This window comes from Rana temporaria, chromosome 9, assembly GCF_905171775.1.
Source record: "Rana temporaria chromosome 9, aRanTem1.1, whole genome shotgun sequence".
NCBI lineage: Eukaryota > Metazoa > Chordata > Amphibia > Anura > Ranidae > Rana > Rana temporaria.
The window spans coordinates 165,578,633-165,598,588 of record NC_053497.1 but is presented as its reverse complement, the minus strand read 5'-3'; the positions used below and the strand labels follow the sequence as shown (position 1 = coordinate 165,598,588).

General features: G+C 47.0%; 2 protein-coding genes across 2 annotated transcripts in view; one reads left to right on the top strand and one right to left on the bottom strand.

The window, feature by feature from the left end:
- The window catches only part of TAP1 (transporter 1, ATP binding cassette subfamily B member), a 41,061-nt gene extending 39,007 nt beyond the window's left edge, over nucleotides 1-2,054 (bottom strand). The window contains exon 1 of the mRNA XM_040324915.1: nucleotides 1,834-2,054. The gene's annotated coding sequence lies outside the window, so the exon portion shown is untranslated. The remainder of the gene's footprint in view (nucleotides 1-1,833) is intronic.
- Nucleotides 2,055-2,100: 46 nt separating this feature from the next.
- TAP2 (transporter 2, ATP binding cassette subfamily B member) overlaps nucleotides 2,101-19,956 on the top strand; it is a 79,017-nt gene continuing 61,161 nt past the window's right edge. Inside the window, exon 1 of the mRNA XM_040324914.1 lies at nucleotides 2,101-2,305. Within this exon, the coding sequence (XP_040180848.1) occupies nucleotides 2,149-2,305 (157 nt within the window). The 5' untranslated portion in view covers nucleotides 2,101-2,148. The remainder of the gene's footprint in view (nucleotides 2,306-19,956) is intronic.

Here is a 19,956-nt window from a genome sequence, read left to right as displayed (position 1 = left end):
TGAATGACAATTACTCAGTCATACAACATTGTACCCATCTGAAATTTATATCCTTTTTTTCCCACAAATAGAGCTTTCTTTTGGTGGTATTTGATCACCTCTGCGGTTTTTATTTTTTGCGCTATAAAAGAAAAAAGACTGAAAATTCTGTAAAAAAAAAAAAAAAAAATCTAGTTTCTGTCATATTAGCAGGTTATTTCTCACACACAGCATATGCATACTACAAATTACACCCCAAAACACATTCTGCTATTCCTCCCGAGTATAGCGATACCACATGTTTGCGACTTTTACACAGCGTGGCCACATAGAGAGGCCCAACATGCAGGGAGCACCATCAGGCGTTCTGGAGCACCCAGGCCAATTCTGACATTTCTCTCCTACATGTAAAAATCATCATTTATTTGCTAAAAAAATTACATAGAAACCCAAAACATTATATATGCTTTTTTTTCAAAGACCCTAGAGAATACAATGGCGGTTGTTGCAACTTTTTATCTTGCACGGTATTTTCGCAGCAATTTTTTGAACGCGTGTTTTTAAAAAAAAAAACAGTTTTGTGCTTAAAAAAAAAAAAAAACAGTAAAGTTAGCCCAATGTTTTTGCATAATATGAAAGATGAAGTTACGCCGAGTAAATAGATACCCAACATGTCACCCTTCAAAATTGCACACGCTCGTGAAATTGCGCCAAACGTTGCTACTTAAAAATCCCCATAGGCGACGTATTGCAAGGTATTGGAGTATTGAGGGTATTGCGGAGTATTGGGGGGGTATTGCAGAGTATGGGGGGGTATTGCAGATTATGGGGGGGGGTATTGCAGAGTATGGGGGGGGGTATTGCAGAGTATGGGGGGGTATTGCAGAGTATGGGGGGGGTATTGCAGAGTATGGGGGGGGTATTGCAGAGTATGGGGGGGGTATTGCAGAGTATGGGGGGGGGTATTGCAGAGTATGGGGGGGGGTATTGCAGAGTATGGGGGGGGGGGGTATTGCAGAGTATGGGGGGGTGGGTATTGCAGAGTATGGGTGGGTGGGTATTGCAGAGTATGGGTGGGTGGGTATTGCAGAGTAAAATAAAAAAAATGATGAGTGCAATACTCTGCAATACCCCACCCCATACTCTGCAATACCCCACCCCATACTCTGCAATACCCCACCCCATACTCTGCAATACCCACCCCCCCAGGGTGGGTATTGCAGAGTATGGGGTGGGGTATTGCAGAGTATGGGGTGGGGTATTGCACTCATCATTATTTTTTTTTTACTGCAGAGTATTGCGCAGGGATGGCTGGATCTGTGACTGCAATTGTCACAGATCCAGCCCACAGTGCGGCGGCTGCTGCTGCCGCCCGATCCCCCCCCCTCCCTCTCCTCTCACACTGTACCGAACGGTACAGAGAGGAGAGGGAGGAACCGGCGTCATTACATGACGCCGGTTTGTTTACAAGTGATCGCGCCGTCATTGGACGGCGCGATCACGTGGTAAGGAGCCGCTTCCATTGGCTCCTTACCGCGAGTGCTGTTGCTGCGGGTCCCGTAGACCCGGCGAGCACCGGCGATCGCGTGTGCGCGCCCGCTCGGGCGCGCACAACGCAGTCTCTGGGAGGACGTACATTGACGCCCTCCTAGAGTACAGGAACCGCTCTGTAGCCGTATTTTGGCTATAGGGCGGTTACCAACTGGTTAAGTGTGGCCCTTTGGCAATGTCAGGAGCCACACTGAGGCCCCTTATGTATGAAGTTGGCCACCACAGCTATGTACTGTCCAGTGTCTGTCCATCCTCCATGTATTGTCTCTGCACTCCTCTGTATGAGGGATCTATAGGACTTACCTGTCTGTATGTACTCCTCTGTCTGTCCTTAGCAGGACTTCTGATGTCCTCTCCGGTGTCTATGCTCTGTCCTCTCCGGTGTCTATGCTCTGTCCTCTCCGGTGTCTGTCCTCTCCGGTGTCTGTCCTCTCCGGTGTCTATGCTCTGTGTTCTCCGGTGTCTGTCCTCTCCGGTGTCTATGCTCTGTCCTCTCCGGTGTGTGGTCTCTGCTCCTCCGCCCTCTCTCAAGCGTCTATCAGACTCCCCGGCCGCTTTCCGGGAATCGGCTTCTATTACAGTAAAGGGAAAGTGAAAGTATCAGCGGAGAATTCCCCTATGCAGGCGGCGCCTCCCCTCCCCCTCCATATACTCCACCGAGCGACACCGGGCACCGATCAGAGCGGAGCACAGCACCGAGCCGTCCCCTCCATAGAAGCCCGACTACCCGGAGAAAGCACAGGAGCCCGGACACCTACCACACCGCCCGGGGACGGTAAGTGTCTTCTGTACACGCTGGCCTCCTATATCCGTACATTGTCCGCGGTAATCATAGATCTCCATGTCCGCATTCCCTCTATTCTATAGATCGGATTTTATACTTTTGTTGGCAGATCTGTCTTCATCTTATTCTGTGTGTGACTTCATCCCATCAATATTCCCAACAATATCGGATGTGACTCTTCCTATGTAAAATAAATACTTCCTAATATTGTATCATAACAATAAATACTGAGAGATACAAATGTTACCCTTTGTTACAAAACAAATAACATCCAACCTGAGAATAACTAGAGAAACTAGAGTAGCATGCCCATAGTCTCTGACCATTACAGCCTCTGACCATCTCCTGTAGTCTCTGATCATCTCCTGTAGTCTCTGACCATCTCCTGTAGCCTCTGACCATCTCCTGTAGCCTCTGACCATCTCCTGTAGTCTCTGACCATTACAGCCTCTGACCATCTCCTGTAGCCTCTGACCATCTCCTGTAGTCTCTGACCATTACAGCCTCTGACCATCTCCTGTAGTCTCTGACCATCTCCTGTAGCCTCTGACCATCTCCTGTAGCCTCTGACCATCTCCTGTAGCCTCTGACCATCTCCTGTAGTCTCTGACCATCTCCTGTAGCCTCTGACCATCTCCTGTAGCCTCTGACCATCTCCTGTAGCCTCTGACCATCTCCTGTAGCCTCTGACCATCTCCTGTAGCCTCTGACCATCTCCTGTAGTCTCTGACCATCTCCTGTAGCCTCTGACCATCTCCTGTAGCCTCTGACCATCTCCTGTAGCCTCTGACCATCTCCTGTAGTCTCTGACCATCTCCTGTAGTCTTTGACCATCTCCTGTTGCATGCCTGTGTTCTATGTCCATCTCTTATAGCAAGCCTGTAGTCACTTGTACCATGCCTGTAGCCTCTGACTATCTTTTATAGCAAGCCTGTAGTCTCTGACCATCTCTTGTGGCATGCCTGCAGTAGCTTACTGTCTCTTATACCATGTCTGTAGTCTCTGACCACTCTTGTAGCATGCCTGTAGTATCTTAATGTCTCTTATACCATGCTTTAGTCTCTGACCATCTCTTGTAGCAAGCCTGTAGTCTCTGACCATCTCTTGTAGCAAGCCTGTAGTCTCTGACCATCTCTTATAGCAAGCCTGTAGTCTCTGACCATCTCTTATAGCAAGCCTGTAGTCTAGTAATGTCTCTAGTAAGGTGCCTGTTGTCTCTCACCATCTCCTGTTGCATGCGCATAGTCTCTGACCATCTCCTGTTGCATGCCTGTAGTCTCTGACCATCTTCTGTTGCATGCTTATTGTCTCTGACCATCTCTTGAAGCTGCATGTAGTCTAGTAATGTCTCTTGTACTGTGCCTGTTGTCTCTGACCATCTCCTGTTGCATGCGCATAGTCTCTGACCATTTCCTGTTGCATGCCCGTAGTCTCTGACATCTCCTATTGCATGCGCATAGTCTCTGGCCATCTCCTGTTGCATGCCTGTAGTCTCTGACCATCTTCTGTTGCATGCTTATTGTCTCTGACCATCTCTTGTAGCTGCCTGTAGTCTCTGACCATCTCTTGTAGCATGCCTGTAGCCTAGTAATGTCTATTGTACTGTGCCTGTTGTCTCTGACCATCTCCTGTTGCATGCGCATAGTCTCTGACCATCTCCTGTTGCATGCCTGTAGTCTCTGACCATCTTCTGTTGCATGCTTATTGTCTCTGACCATCTCTTGTAGATGCCTGTAGTCTAGTAATGTCTCTTGTACTGTGCCTGTTGTCTCTGACCATCTCCTGTTGCATGTGCATAGTCTCTGACCATTTTCTGTTGCATGCCCGTAGTCTCTGGCCATCTCCTGTTGAATGTCTGTAGTCTCTGACCATTTCTGTAGCCTCTCACTATCTCCTATTGCATGCCTGCAGTCTTTGACCATCTCTTGTTGTATGCCTGTAGTCTCTTATTGTCTCTTATACCATTCCTGTAGTCTCTGACCATCTCCTGTTGCATTTTTGTAGTCTCTGACCATCTCCTGTTGCATTTTTGTAGTCTCTGACCATCTCCTGTTGCATGCCTGCAGTGTCAGCTTTCTGTAGCACTATATTCAGTGAACATTAAGTGTGGCCTTTTGTCACAGGAGCCACACTTGAGACCCCCTATATGAAGTTGACCATCACAGCTATGTGCAGGTCACAAACACATTGATCCGATTCGGTGTGCGATTTGACATGCTATTGCCGGCAATGGCACCGCCCGATTGCTGAATATTGACAGAAATAATAGGGGACTATTTATCCCACTGACACCAATGATGGGGCACCATTACTCTCACTGACAGCAATGACAGAGTACCAAGTGATCACTATTACTCCCTCTGACAAAAATGACGGAGCACTATTTCTCCACCTGGCAGCACCATTCCTTCCATAGACACTAACAGTAGGGCACTATTCTTCCCATCGACACCAAAGATAGGACACCATTTCCTCTACTGACCCCAGTGATGGGGCACCATTTCTCCCACTGACAATAATAATGGGGTACCAATCCTCCAGATAACCACTGACACCAATGATGGGGCACCATTTTCTTCCAACATTTTGGGGAAGGATCCGTAACAATGACCCCACTGATGGGCCACCTTTCCTCTTACTAACCCGTGACACCAGTGATGGGGCACCAGTCCTCCCACTGACACCAATGATGGGCCATCATTTCTCCACTGACAGGGCACTATTCCTTTTTATGACCACTGAAATCAATGACAGATCACTATTCCTCCCACTGAAACCAATGATAGGTCATCATTCCTACCACCAGTGATGGGGTCTCCATTCCACCCACTGACACCAATATTTGGGTACCATTTCTATCACTGGTGCCGGGACATTCATTCCTTGAATATGTTTTGCAATTCTGATTCCTTATGGCAGGGGTCAGCAACTTTCTTCCACTTAAGGGCCAGATTTAATGTATGCAAACAGCCCCCACACCTCTGGACCCTTTTACATTACACCCCCCTGCACCTCTGGCCCCCTTTACATTACACAGCCCCTGCACCTCTGGCCCCCTTTACATTACACAGCTCCCCGCACCTCTGGACAACTTTACATTACACAGCCCCCGCACCTCTGGCCCCCTTTACATTACACAGCACCCTGCACCTCTGGCCCCCTTTACATTACACAGCACCCTGCACCTCTGCCCCCCTTTACATTACACAGCTCCTGCACCTCTGGCCCCCTTTACATTACACAGCTCCTGCACCTTTGGACCCCTTTACATTACACAGCTCCTGCACCTCTGGACCCCTTTACATTACACAGCTCCTGCACCTCTGGCCCCCTTTACATTACACAGCTCCTGCACCTCTGGACCCCTTTACATTACACAGCTCCTGCACCTCTGGACCCCTTTACATTACACAGCTCCCGCACCTCTGGACCCCTTTACATTACACAGCCCCCGCACCTCTGGCCCCCTTTACATTACACAGCACCCTGCACCTCTGGCCCCCTTTACATTACACAGCACCCTGCACCTCTGCCCCCCTTTACATTACACAGCTCCTGCACCTCTGGCCCCCTTTACATTACACAGCTCCTGCACCTCTGGACCCCTTTACATTACACAGCTCCTGCACCTCTGGACCCCTTTACATTACACAGCTCCTGCACCTCTGGACCCCTTTACATTACACAGCTCCTGCACCTCTGGACCCCTTTATATTACACAATAACTGCACCTCTAGACCCCTTTACATTACACAGCCCCATACCACTGGACCCATTTACATTACACAGTGACAGCCCCCCTGCATATTACACAGCAACCCCTTTACACCACAAATCCCCCCTACCCAGCCCCCCTCTTTTTTTATTTACACTGTCCCTTTGAAAAAATATTTCTGATCACTTTAATTGCTGTCAGAAGGAATGTAAACATCTCTTCTGTTAGTAATAGGATGTGACAGGTACTCTTTATGGAGGGATCGGGGGTCTGTAAGACACCAAATATATCCTTTGCACTCAAAACGCCTATTTGTCTTCTGTAAACTGGAAGTGATGTCATAACATCGCTTCGGGGTTACTAGATCCGAGAACGTGCCAGCTGGTTCGCTCTGGCCTCCTGATGGGACGGGAGAGACCAAGCGCGCCGCGGGAGGAGGCGGGGCATCCCCTCCTGCTGCTTTGGATAACAACCGAGCGGCTTCTAAAAAACAGTACCGGGGTTATGTGTGCAGCTGCAGGCATCACCCCGGTACAACCCCTTCAAACCGAGGCTGCATATTTGCGTACGGTCGGCGTGAAGGGTACACATGAATTTATTACGTGCTGGTGGGCCAGACATTTGGTGTGTCTTCCATCTGCTGTTGGCCCCCCCCCCCCCCCCATGTGTGCCCTTGTCCCCCACAGCCCTTCCGTCTTTCCTCCTCTTTTCTCCTGCCGGCAGCTGCTGCGGGCACACAGGGGGATGTTTCAGGATGGAGAGCGGGGAAGGGGTCGGTAAATTTAAAATGTATTGGTCCCTTCCTCTACTGAATGAACACAATCAGGTAGATTCAGGTACATTGGATTAAAGTTACGGCGGCGTAGCTTAGCGTGTTTAGGCTACGCCGCCGTAAATTAGCTAGGCTCATGGCCATGTATGGATTTGCTCTATTGTTTATGAGTACGGTACTTTGGACTGTAAGTGACAAATTTATGATCAATAAACTTGTTTTTGGATTAAAAAAAAAAATTAGCTAGGCTAGTAATGATTCTCAATATACTTGCCTGCTAATATACGGCGGCGTAGCCTAAAGCGGGCGGGCGTAAGGGCGCCAAATTCAAATGTGTTGGAGGGGAGGCGTGTTTGATGGCAATGAGGCTTGACCTCACGTTTTTTACGTTTTTTTTTTAACTGCGCATGCGCCAGGCGCCTACATTTCCCAGTGTGCATTGCGGCTAAGTACGCCGCACGGGCCTATTGATTTAGACGTGGACGTAAACGACGTAAATCCCGATTCGCGGACGACTTACGCAAACGACGTAAAAAATTCGAATCTCGCGGCGGGAACGGCGGCCATACTTTAACATTGTTATTCCACCTACCGTGTTTCCCCGAAAATAAGACACCGTCTTATATTTATTTTTCCTCCAGAAATCACACTATGGCTTATTTTCGGGGGACGTCTTATTTTTTTTTCCGGCAAGTATGGTACAACAGTATGGAGCCGACCTTACCGTATTTATGGGGCTGCCGACACCTCTCCGGTCACTTAGAGATACCGTGGAGCAGATAAGAAGGGCTGCACGACTTCTTTACAGCTCCTGAGCTCCGCACCAGTACATTACGCCTATCACGTCTTGTTTTCCCGCCCGCGCCGCTACGCATACGACACGCCATCGCTACGTCTTATTTTCAGGGATTCGACACGCCATCGCTACGTCTTATTTTCAGGGATTCGACACGCCATCGCTACGTCTTATTTTCGGGGGGATGTCTTATATTTCGATCTTGCGTCGAAATCCCGCTACGGCTTATTTTCGGAGTACGTCTTATTTTTGGGGAAACACGGTAATAGATGGAATAACTTTAGGCCTGCTAATGCCTTACGGAAACGGCGTAAATCGACTGCGGCGGCCGGGCGTACGTTCGTGAATCGGCGTATCAACTCATTTACATATTCTACGCCGACCGCAATGGAAGCGCCACCTAGCGGCCATCCAAAATATTGCAATCTAAGATAGGGCGGCGCAAGCCGTCGTATCTTAGATATGTTTAAGCGTATCTCTGTTTGAGCATACGCTTAAACATAGGTCGGCATAGATTCTGAGTTAGGTCGGCTTATCTACTGATAAGTCGGCCTAACTCTACCTGAATCTACCTAAGTGAGTGATCAGTACCAATCACTACTGTGTCCATTCATCACTGAAGCATAGTAAACTGTGTTTTGTGAGTAAACAGGAGCCTCAGAGTGCTTCCAATTCATTGATCTGTGTAGCTGAGGCTACAGAAAAAGAGACTGATAAATCTATGTCCTCAGTCACTTCCGGACAGGGATGGGGGACAGATACAGACAGGCTTTATGGAGCCCCGTGATTTTTATAACAGCAGCCCTGCATAACATCATTGTGATATCAAATTTGTGGCAGAGAAGGCGTCCCCCCCCCCTCCTCCCAATGTTTCACGCATTGCGTCTAGCAGATTTAGTCACGCTGTAACCGATGCTGGACGTCTGCCAGTCTGAAGAGTCAAATGAACTTTCAGTTTCTCCCCAGCCGGCCATTTTGTAGACTCCCCGAGTAACATATCGCATAATGGCTGACAATATGAACATGTCACCAGGAAGTTATACAAAAACATGAATACATCGATCCTGCCTTCTAAATGTGGAAGTAACCCCGTCACTAGAATCTCATATGAGATTTAAAGGCATAGTCCACCTTTTGGGAAAATATAATAAATGCACCAACATTGATAAAATACAAAAATGTACATTTATTAAATATTTGCATGCAGCACTGCAGAGCATTGCAACCGCAATCAGTGCATCGGAGGTGCAAAAACACGCACAGGCCTCGGGCATTACCCCAAATAAAATGTATTAAAGTCCCATTCGGTTTTGTATTTCTTTAAAATCAGCAGCTACAAAAAGCGTGGCTGCTGACTTTTAATAAACACGCACTCACCTGTCCCATGGTCCAGCGGTGCCGCCGTCCTAACTCTCGGTTCTCCCCCCCGGCGCCGGTATCGCAAGTGTGGCCACCCAGGTGTGACAGCTTGCGGCTTCATAGCCGGGTGCACACTGTGCGTGCGCAAGTCACGCTGCGCCTTCTCAATGGCCGGGCAATCTTCTGGGACCTGTGATGTGTTCCAGAAGATTGCAGGGAGGGAGGGAAGAGGAGAACTTCCGTTAGAGTCGCCTGGGTAGCCTGAGTGGAAGTGGGAGGGGGCACCTGTCAAAATTAGGTACCCACTCCCCCCGCCCCCCCCCCTAAAAAAAATGACATGTCAAATGTGGCATGTAAGGGGGTGAAGAGTCCTTAACTGGTTCCCGATCATGCCTCGCAGATATACTGAAGCACAATGGCTCTCCTGGGTGAAATCCTGTACAGGTATGTCCTACCCTTTTTCGCCATCAGAGGGCGCGCATGCACAAGTGCCAGCATAAGGATTTTTGTTTGTAAACACACAAATTCCTGTGCTGTCAGAGGAGAGGAGCCATATCGTTTGTTCCTAGTCAATCCTATCCCCATACAGTTAGAACACACTAAGGCACAGGTGTCAAACACAAGGCCCCGTGGGCCGAATCCGGCCCTCCAGGCCATTTTATGTGGCCCTCACACCTCTCCTGCAGCTGCAGGAGAGCTCCAGCCCTCCTCTGGTCCTCCTCCAGACCCTGTACTTTCTGCTTTTAAGCAATGCATTCATCTTCCCAGCAGCAGCATAAGGAAAGGGGGTGACATGAGGGAGAGTGGGGGACTCAACTACTGATGGTGGGGTGGACATCTAATCTTACAGATACAACTGGCCCATAATGCTGATGCGGCCCATGATCAAATTGAGTTTGACACCCCCTGCACTAAGGCAACACACATATAACCCCTTGATCGCCCCCTAGTGTTAATCCCTTCCCTGTGACATTTACACAGTAATCAGTGCATTTTCTAGCACTGATCGCTGTATACCGTATTTATTGGGGTATAGTGCGCTCCCGCGTATAGCGCGCACCCCTAAAGTTGCAGCGGATTCCTGTGGAAAAAAGTTTTTTTGTACTTACAGTTTTGGTGTCTTGTGCGGCGTCCATTTGGCGGCCTCGTCAGGTCCGGCGTCCGTCTGCGGCTTCGGGTGTCCTCTTCGTCGGGTCCGGCGTCCTTCTACGGCGTCCTCGCCGCTCGTTTCCCGCGCCGAGTTTGAATACTGCGCCAACATATACAGAGCGCAGTACACTCGTGTATTGTCGGGCAGGCTCGGCAACTCTCGCGCTGACGTCCTGTACGTCCAAGACGTGAGCGCGGAAGGAGCCGAGACTGCCCGACTATACCCGAGTGTACTGCGCTCTGTATATGTCGGCGCAGTATTCAAACTCGGCGCGGGAAAGCGGGTATCGGCGTATACCGCGCACCCACGATTTTGCCCTGATTTTCAGGGCAAAAAAGTGCGCGGTATACGCCGATATATACAGTAAATGCCAGTAGCCCAAAAAAATGTCAGAAGTCTCCGATCTGTCCGTCACAATGTCGCAGTACTTCTAAAAATCGCAGATCACCGCCATTACTAGTAAAAAAAAATTTTTATAAAAATTCCATAAATCTTTCCCATCGTTTGCAGACGCTTTAACTTTTGCACAAATAAAAGAATATTGTGATTTTTTTTTTTTACTAAAAATATGTACAAGAATATATATTGGCCTAACTGATGAAGAAATTATTATTATTATTTTTTTTATTTTATTTGGGGGATATTTATTATAGCAAGAGGTAAAAAATATTGTTTCTTTTTTCAAAATTGGCGCTTTTTTTTTTGTTTAAAACTAAAAACCAAGAGGTGATCAAATACCACCAAAAGAAAGCTTTATTTGTGGGGAAAAAAGGACACACATTTTGTTTGGGTGTGACCGCGCAATTGTCAGTTAAAGCAACGCAGTGCCAAATTGTAAAAAGTGCTCTGGTCAGGAAGGGGGTAAAATCTTCCTGGCCTGAAGCGGTTAATCTGCCTAGCGGTGTTCCCGAGCGTGACTCGGGGTGGTTTTTCCATGCTACTATCGGTAACCCCGAGTCACGCTCGGGGTAGCTGTGCAGAGTGCGCAGCGGCGCGCGGCTTACCTTGTCCCTGGATCCAGCGATGCATCCCCGCTGTGTGAGCGAGCAGTGTCTCCTCGCTCGATTCACAGTGCCTGTGTGCCGCCGATCTCCGTTCCCTGCGACGTTACGACGCACGGGGGCGGAGAACGGCGCCAAATTTAAAAAAGTAAACAAACACCTTACATACAGTATACTGTAGATTGTCCATAGCAACCAAAAGTGTCCCTTTATGTCAAAAGTGATTTTAGAGCAGCTAGAAAACAGCGATAATAAATTATAATCACTTGCAGAATTGTGCGATAGCGATTTGTGGGGAAATTCGTCCTAAAAATATAAAAGTAATGACAGCGACAATTCTGCAACTGAGCAAATTTCAGTGTTTTTGATTTGATTACATTATTGAATAATTTTTATTATAATTACATTATCATTTGTTATAATTATTTATATTTATTTATTATATTATAATTTATGATTTTGTGTTTTAAACTTTATCATACCCGCGATGTCTACTAGACTCTTGTTTGGTCAGATTTAAGTGAGTTATTCCTAAGAATTGCAGGCCTGCAGTATAAAACGCCAAATTTCCATGCAAAAAATTGTACCGCTTTTGGTACAAAATTCCATACAGAATCATACCGCCAGGGAGGTTAAAGTCCTTTTGGGTGGTTCTAATAAAAGAAGAAAACCCCCTCAGGAAATGGGACTTTGAGGCTGCATTCACACCTGAGCGTTTTGTCGCCTGAAGCGCGACGCCCCCAAAACGCTAGAGGGGAAAAAATACATTATTCTCTATGGAGATGGTTCACATCTCCACTACAAAACGCCTGACGCCGAACGCCTGAAGCCCAAACAAGTTCTGGACCCTTTTTTGTCGCTCGAATTTGGGAGTTTTACATTGGTGACCCTAGACCTGTAAAAAACGCCGCGTTTTGTCGCGGCAAATCGCGGTAAAAAACGCTGCGTTTTGTCGCGGCAAATCGTGGTAAAAAACGCCGCAAAACGCTACGCTCAGGGCGCTTAGGCTGCATTCACACCTTAGCGCGGCGTTTTGTACCGCGACAAATTGCGGCATTTTGTACCGCGATTAGCCGCGACAAAACGCGTCGTTTTTAACCCCGGTTTTTTACATGTCATTGTCGGCTAACGCGTTCGGCGTGGAGATGTGAACCATCTCCATAGACAACAATGTTATTTTTCAACTCCAGCGTATCTGAGCGTCGCGCTTCAGGCGTTTTGTCGCTCAGGTGTGAATGGAGCCTAAGCGTAGGCGATTTGCTGCGTTTTTTACCGCGACAAATTGCGGCATTTTTTACCGCGATTTGCCGCGACAAAATGCAGCGTTTTTTACCGCGGTTTTGTACAGGTCATTGGTATCAATGGAAAACGCCCAAGCCGCCCGATTCGCGCATCAAAAAAGGGTCCGGGACTTGTTTGAAATTCAGGCGTTCGGCGTTCGTTCGGCGTTCGGCGTTTTGCGTTGGAGATGTGAACCATCTCCATAGAGAATAATGTTATTTTTCCCCTCTAGCGTCTTTGAGCGTTGCGCTTCAGGTGACAAAACGCTCAGGTGTGAATGTAGCCTAGAGTGACCAATACACCAAATAGTATCAAAAATGTATTTATTATATTTAGACATGGTAAAATTGTCACAGTGGACATGACAATGGAACATGACAACATGTAAAATAAACAATTGATGGATATACAGACAATGGGGTAGATTCAGGTAGCAATTGCGTCTGCGTTACCATAGTTATGCAGCGCAATTGCTTACTTGCGCCGGCGTTTCGAATGCTCCTGATTCAGGAACCTCGTTACGCCGACTGCAGCCTAAGATATGACTAGCATAAGGCTCTTATGCCGGTCATATCGTAGGCTGCATTCTTACGATGGCCGCTAGGGGGCATTCCCGTAGTGGTCAGCGTATAGTATGCAAATTGCATACTAAAGCCAATTCACAACCCTACGCGAGCCCTGCGTACGCAGTTTACGTCGTTTGCGTACGTCGGTTTTTGCGTAAGGCTGCCCCTGCTATTAGCAGGGGCAGCCAATGCTACGTATACCCGTCGTTCCCACGTCGCGTTTTTGAAAAATTACGTAGTTTGCGTAAGTGAATCGTGAATGGCGCTGGACGCCATTCACTTGGAAGCAAATGACGTCCTTGCGACGTCATTTACCGCAATGCACGTCGGGAAAGTTTCCCGACGGAGCATGTGCACTACGTTCGGCGCGGGTACGCGCCTAATTTAAATGATCCACGCCCCCTATGGGATCATTTAAATTGCGCGCTCTTACGCCGGGCATTTTTCAGGAGCGCCCACGCAATTTACGGAGCTACTGCTCCGTGAATCAAGCGTAGCGCAGGTAATTTACGGAGGCGCAGCGGCAAACGGTGCGCTGCACTTCCGTAAGAACTGCGCAAATGTACCTGAATCTACCCCAATAATTACATCTCTGATGACCCCGACATTTCTGGTTAGATGCCTTTCTTCAGGGGTTATTTACAAACAGATGTCTATTGATAAAACACATATATGATTAAAAAGACAATAAACATAGGCTGAAAAAGACAAAGCTGAAGGCAAATATTGATAGAAATATCAAACACTTACAGTCGTAGCAATTATTTGTGTAAAGAGTAAGAAAGAGACCCAGAGCCCCCAAGGAAAGAGAGACTGGACGGACAGATCTAGAGGTCTACACACCTTGCAAGCAAAGGAGATATTCCAGCGAAGGTCCAAACGTTGGCCAAAAAAAAATGACATTAGAACTGGTATGATCTGGGTAGGTGAAAATAACATAATGATAATACAGTAAAACCTTGAATTGTGAGCATAACTCGCTCCAGAAACATGCTTGTAATCCAAAGCACTTGTATATCAAAGCAAATTTCCTCATAAGAAATAATGGAAACTCAGATGATTCGTTCCACAACCATTTATTCATAAGTCCTTCAGTTTATAGTCCATATAAAAAGATTCTAGCAATGTGATTGGTTGTGTAACCATAAAATGTCCATCCACAAATGGAAGCCTCCACAAGGGGATTAGTAGCAAAATCCAGCAGGAGCTCCAGAGTATAAAAGAGGAGAGAGGCGCCTCTAAGTGTAGCAATATGGTTGCATTTAATGAAGATACAACATTTAGCAACTCACATGGTTGATGATTAAAAGCGGCACATCTAAGTATGCAGGGATCCGGGGGAAAGCTGAACACATAGACCGTCCTCCACACCGCCGGCTCTCACCGCTGTCCGTCTGCAATCGTGACCAGGAAGACTACCCTGCAGTAGAGCGATCTGAAAACGAGGCTTGAATTGCTTGTGGAGCACAGCGTGGAAGGGATGACATCGATGGCAGTGAGGAGGACGGTCTATGTGGACAGCTTTCCCCAAATGCCTGCATACTTAGATGTGCCTCTTTTAATCACCAAACATGTGACTTGGTAAATTTTGTACCTTCATTAAATGTAACCATATTGCTACACTAAGGGCCCTTTCACACTGCTGCGTTTTTGCCGCATTTTCGCGGTAAAAATATCGCTATTAAAACGCTCCCCATGCCCCTCACCATTGAAATGAATTAAAAACACGGTAAAATCGCGGTGTTTTACCGCGATTTTAACGCTCCGTTTTTACCGCGTTTTACAGCGGTTTTTAATTCATTTCAATGGAGGGGGCATGGGGAGCGTTTTAATAGCGCTATTTTTACCACAAAAACGCACCAGTGTGAAAGGGCCCTTAGAGGCGCCTCTCTTCTCTTTTATAATCAGTTGTGACCTGACACTACTCTTATATCAAGACAAAATGTATTAAAAAATGTTGCTTGTCTTGCAAAACACTCTCAAAACCAAGTTACTCTGAAACTAATATGTCTTCTAGTTATACCGAATGGGTATGCATTCGTGTGTGCATATAAAGATGGATAAAGGATAAATTCTGGTCACATGGCCAAAGGTACCCCCAGGATGCACAGGCCCGGATTTACTCCCTTTTCCGCCCCTTTGCTGGGTCCTTCAATGCTGCCCCCCCCACACACACACATGCCATCACATAGGGGGCCTTCATCCAGACCGACCCAGGGCACAACACATCAGGGTACAGTGCACATCAGGGCACCGTACATAGCTCAGCACATCAGGGCACAGCACATCAGGGTACAGGGCACAGCACATCAGGGTACAGCACATCAGGGTACAGAGCCCAGCACATCAGGGCACGGGGCACATCAGGGCACAACACGTATAGGGCACATCACATCAGGGTACAGGGCACAGCACATCGGGGCACACCACATTGAGACACAGCACATCAGGGCACATAGCACATCAGGACACAGGGCACATCAGGGAACATATCACATCAGGGCACAGGGCACATCAGATCACATCAGGGCACAGGGCACATAGCACATCAGGGCACATAGCAAATCAGGACACGGAGCACAGGACACATCAGGACACGGGGCACATCAGGACATGGGGCACAGGGCACATCAGGAAACGGGGCACATTAGAGCACAGGGTACATGGCACATCAGGGCACGTGGCACATCAGGGCACATTGCACATTATGGGGCACATCGCTTACCAGCCAGCATGCAGAGAAGCGTGTGTAATAAGTTCTCTCTCATGACACTCTGCTGCCCAGCGGCCTCTCATCTCTTCTCGTCCATCCCAGATGATGTCACAAGCAAATGAATCATATATGTGTTTTATCAATAGACATTTGTGCTCTGTTTGTAAATAACCCCTTAAGAGCCGGTTCACACTGGGGCGGCACGACTTCGGGGGCGACTCGGCCAGGCGACCTGAAGACGACTTCTAAGGCGACTTGCAAAATGACTTCTGTATATAAGTCAATGCAAATCGCCCCGAGTCGCCCCCGAAGTCGTACAAGAACCTTTTTTTAAGTCGGATCGACTTGCGTCGCTCCTATTAGAACGGTTCTATTGACTACAATGGGATGCGACTTGTCAGGCGGCTGTGTCGCCTGACGAGTCGCCCCAGTGTGAACCGGGTCTTAGAAAGGTATTTAACCAGAAACGTCGGGTCATCAGAGATGTGATTAATGCATCAATTGTTTATTTCACATGTTGTCATGTTTCTATGTCCACCGTGACCAATTTTACCATGTCTAAATATATATAATATACATTTTTGATACTGTTTGGTGTATTGGTCACTCGCAAAGTCCCATTTCCAGGGGGTTTTCTTCTTTTATTAGAACCACCTTAAAGCGGAGTTCCACCCAAAACGACTTTAAGGACTCTTCACCCCCTTAAGCCTCGTACACACGACCGAGAAACTCGACAGGCGAAACACATCGTTTTGCTCGTCGAGTTCCTTGTTAGGCTGTCAAGGATCTCGGCGAGCCAAATTTCCCCATTCCCGTAGAGGAAAAAGAAGACATGCTCTCTTTTTGGCTCAAAAAGATCCTCGACAGTTTCCTCGTCGAAAAGTGTACACACAACCGGTTTCCTCGGCGAGGCCTTACATGCCAAATTTGGCATGTCATTTTTTTTTAAATAATTTTCTAATAATCAGAATGTGGTGACCAAAAACACCTCATTCTTCTGATGTTCTTCTCCTCATCTGAGCCAGTGACAAGAAAAAGAGGAGGATCGGGGATGCTCTGTGCAAAACTATTACACAGAGCAGGTGAGTATAACATGTTTGTTATTTTCAAAAAATAAAACACAAAGCTTTACAATCACTTTAACCACTTGCCGACCGCCTTACGTCTTTTTACGGCGGCACTTTAAAGATGGATATCTCGGTAACGGCAGCAGCTGCTGCCACAACTGAGGTATCCATCTTTAGTGTGAGCGATCCTGTAAAAGATAACGGTGGTCTCCGCGACGAGATCACCGTTATCGGCGGCGGGAGGGGGCCCCCCCCTCCCGCCGCTCTCCCGCGCCCTCCGCCGCTTACCGGAGCCGTCGGTAGCGGCGGAGGAGATCGGGTGCTTCAGCCTGCTCTGTGGGAATACGAGTGAGGGCAAGATGGCCCCCAACCGTCCCCATAGCATTGCTGGGCGGAAGTGACGTCAAAACGTCAGTCCCGCCCAGCGTCTTAAAGAGACAATTTTTTTGTTGTCATTTTTTTAAATGACAAAATTTAATTTTTTTTTTTTTTTTTTTTGCTTTTAAGTCTAAATATTAGATCTGAGGTCTTTTTGACCCCAGATCTCATATTTAAGAGGACCTGTCATGCTTTTTTCTATTACAAGGGATGTTTACATTCCTTGTAATAGGAATAAAAGTGATCATTTTTTTTTCCAGTGTAAAAAAAAAATAAAATAAATAAAAAAAAATAAGAAAAAAAATAAAAGTTTTAAAGTGCCCTGTCCCGACGAGCTCGCGCGCAGAAGCGAACGCATACGTGAGTAGCGTCCGCATATGAAAACAGTATTCAAACCACACAAGTGAGGTATCGCCGCGATCGTTAGAGCGAGAGCAATAATTCTAGCCCTAGACCTCCTCTGTAGCTCAAAAAATTCAACCTATAGAATTTTTTAAACGTCGCCTATCGAGATTTTTAAGGGTAAAAGTTTGACGCCATGCCACGAGTGGGCGCAATTTTTAAGCGTGACATGTTGGGTATCATTTTACTCGGCATAACATTATCTTTCACAATATATAAAAAAATTGGGCCAAATTTATTGCTGCCTTATTTTTTAATTCAAAAAAGTGAATTTTTTCAAAAAAAAGTGCGCTTGTAAGACCGCTGCGCAAATATGGTGCGACAAAAAGTATTGCAATGATCGCCATTTTATTCTCTAGGGTGTTAGAAAAAATATATATAATGTTTGGGGGTTTTAAGTAATTTTTTAGCAAAAAAAAATGTTTTAGGCTTGTAAACGCCAAATCTGAAAAACACCCAAAGTAGAGAAGTGGTAAATGTATCTCTCCCCTTGCCTTACCACCTTTGTGATATTGGTAACCATGTGGCACATAATGAATCATCTCCCCCCTCCTCCCAATGTTTCACGTATCGCGTCTAGCAGATTTAGTCACGCTGTAACCGATGCTGGCCGTGTGCCAGTCTGAAGAGTCAAATCAACTTTCAGTTTCTCCCCAGCCGGGCCATTTTGTAGACTCCCTGAGTAACATGTCACATAATGGCTGACAATGTAAAGTCCCCTTTTTGGAAAAATATAATAAATGCACCAACATTGATAAAATAAAAACATGTAAATGTACAAAATATTTAGCTCCAGGGTTGGACAGAGATGATTGGGATGATATGTGGGGATCTGCATTCCAGTATCTAGTTTCTAGTAGAAATCGATTGATTCACTACAAATTCCTACATGTAGCCAGATTCAGGTAGACTTACGACAGTGTATCTACTGATACGCCGTCGTAAGTCCAAATGTGCGCCGTCGTATCTATGCGCTCATTCTTAAAATGAGATACACCTGAATTTTGCCAAGATACGACCGACGTAAGTCTCCTACGCCGTCGTATCTTGGGTGCATATTTACGTCCCGTTCCGTTGATTTACGCGTCGAATATGTAAATGAGCAAGATACGCCGATTCACGAACGTATGTACGCCCGTCGCAGTAAGCTACGCCGTTTACGTAAGGCGTACATCAGGCGTAAAGATAAAACACCTCTATAGGTGGCGCAGCCAATGCAAAGTATGGACGACGGAACAGCCGTCGGAGTTTACGTCGTTTACGTAAGTCGTACGTGAATGGGGCTGGGCGTAAGTTACGTTCACGTCGTACGCATTGAGCTGTCGTATCTTAGGGAGTATATGCGAGGTGATTCTGAGCATGCGCACGCATGCGCCGTTCGTACGGCCATGCATTTACATGGGGTCACGGCTCATTTCAATACAACACGCCCACTACCTTCATAATTTTAATTAGGCGGGCTTACACCGGCCCATTTACGCTACGCTGCCGTAACTTAGGGAGCAAGTGCTTTGTGAATACTGTACTTGCCTCTCTATGTTAGGTCGACGCCCACCTAAACATACGCCTCTCTACCTGAATCCGGCTAATAGCGTCTATCTCACCCTGGCAAGATTAGCTAGGATGTTTGGGAATCAGCAATCTCTATGTTGGAGATGACCCCTATTCAGCAGACAGTGAAGCCCGCTGTCGGCTGACGTCACAGAGCTGGTCTGTGTCTAATCACAGCACAGGCACAGCGCCGGTGGCACACTCGTACGCCCACTACCCAGAAGTGGCGATTACGTACTAGGTACATGATCCAGCACAGGAGAGCCACTCTGCCGCTGTATAACTAAGTTATGCGGTCGGCAAGTGGATAATAATAATAATAAAACATAAAAAATAAAGGAAAAAATAGCTAGGTTTGATCTAGGTCAGTGCCCAGGTTAGTCTAAGGCCTGATTCACACCTATGATTTTTTTGTGCATTTTGCACTTTGTAGATTTGCACTACAGTCCATTTAAAGTTATTTTTTTTACTTTTACCTACAGGTAAGCCTATAATAAAGCTTACCTGTAGGTAAAAAAAATATCTCCAAAACCTTTACGGTTTAAGAGATATTCCCCTCAGGCCTCGTACACACGACCGAGGAAGAAACTTGCTGGGAGATATTTTTTTGCCGAGGAAACGGCCGTGTGTACATTTTCGGCGAGAAAACTGTCGAGAAACTCGACGAGTAAAAAAGAGAGCATGTTCTCTATTTCCTTGACGGGAATGGAGAAAATTGGCTTGTCGAGTTTCTCAAAACCCCAACAAGGAACTCGACGAGGAAAACGATGTGTTTCGCCCGTCGAGTTTCTTTGTTGTGTTACGAGGCCTCACAATGAGCCGCTGAATGCAGCGGCGCATGCGCACAGGGGATTTTTGGCTTAAGGCCTGGCAGCCACCGGAAGGAAGTCT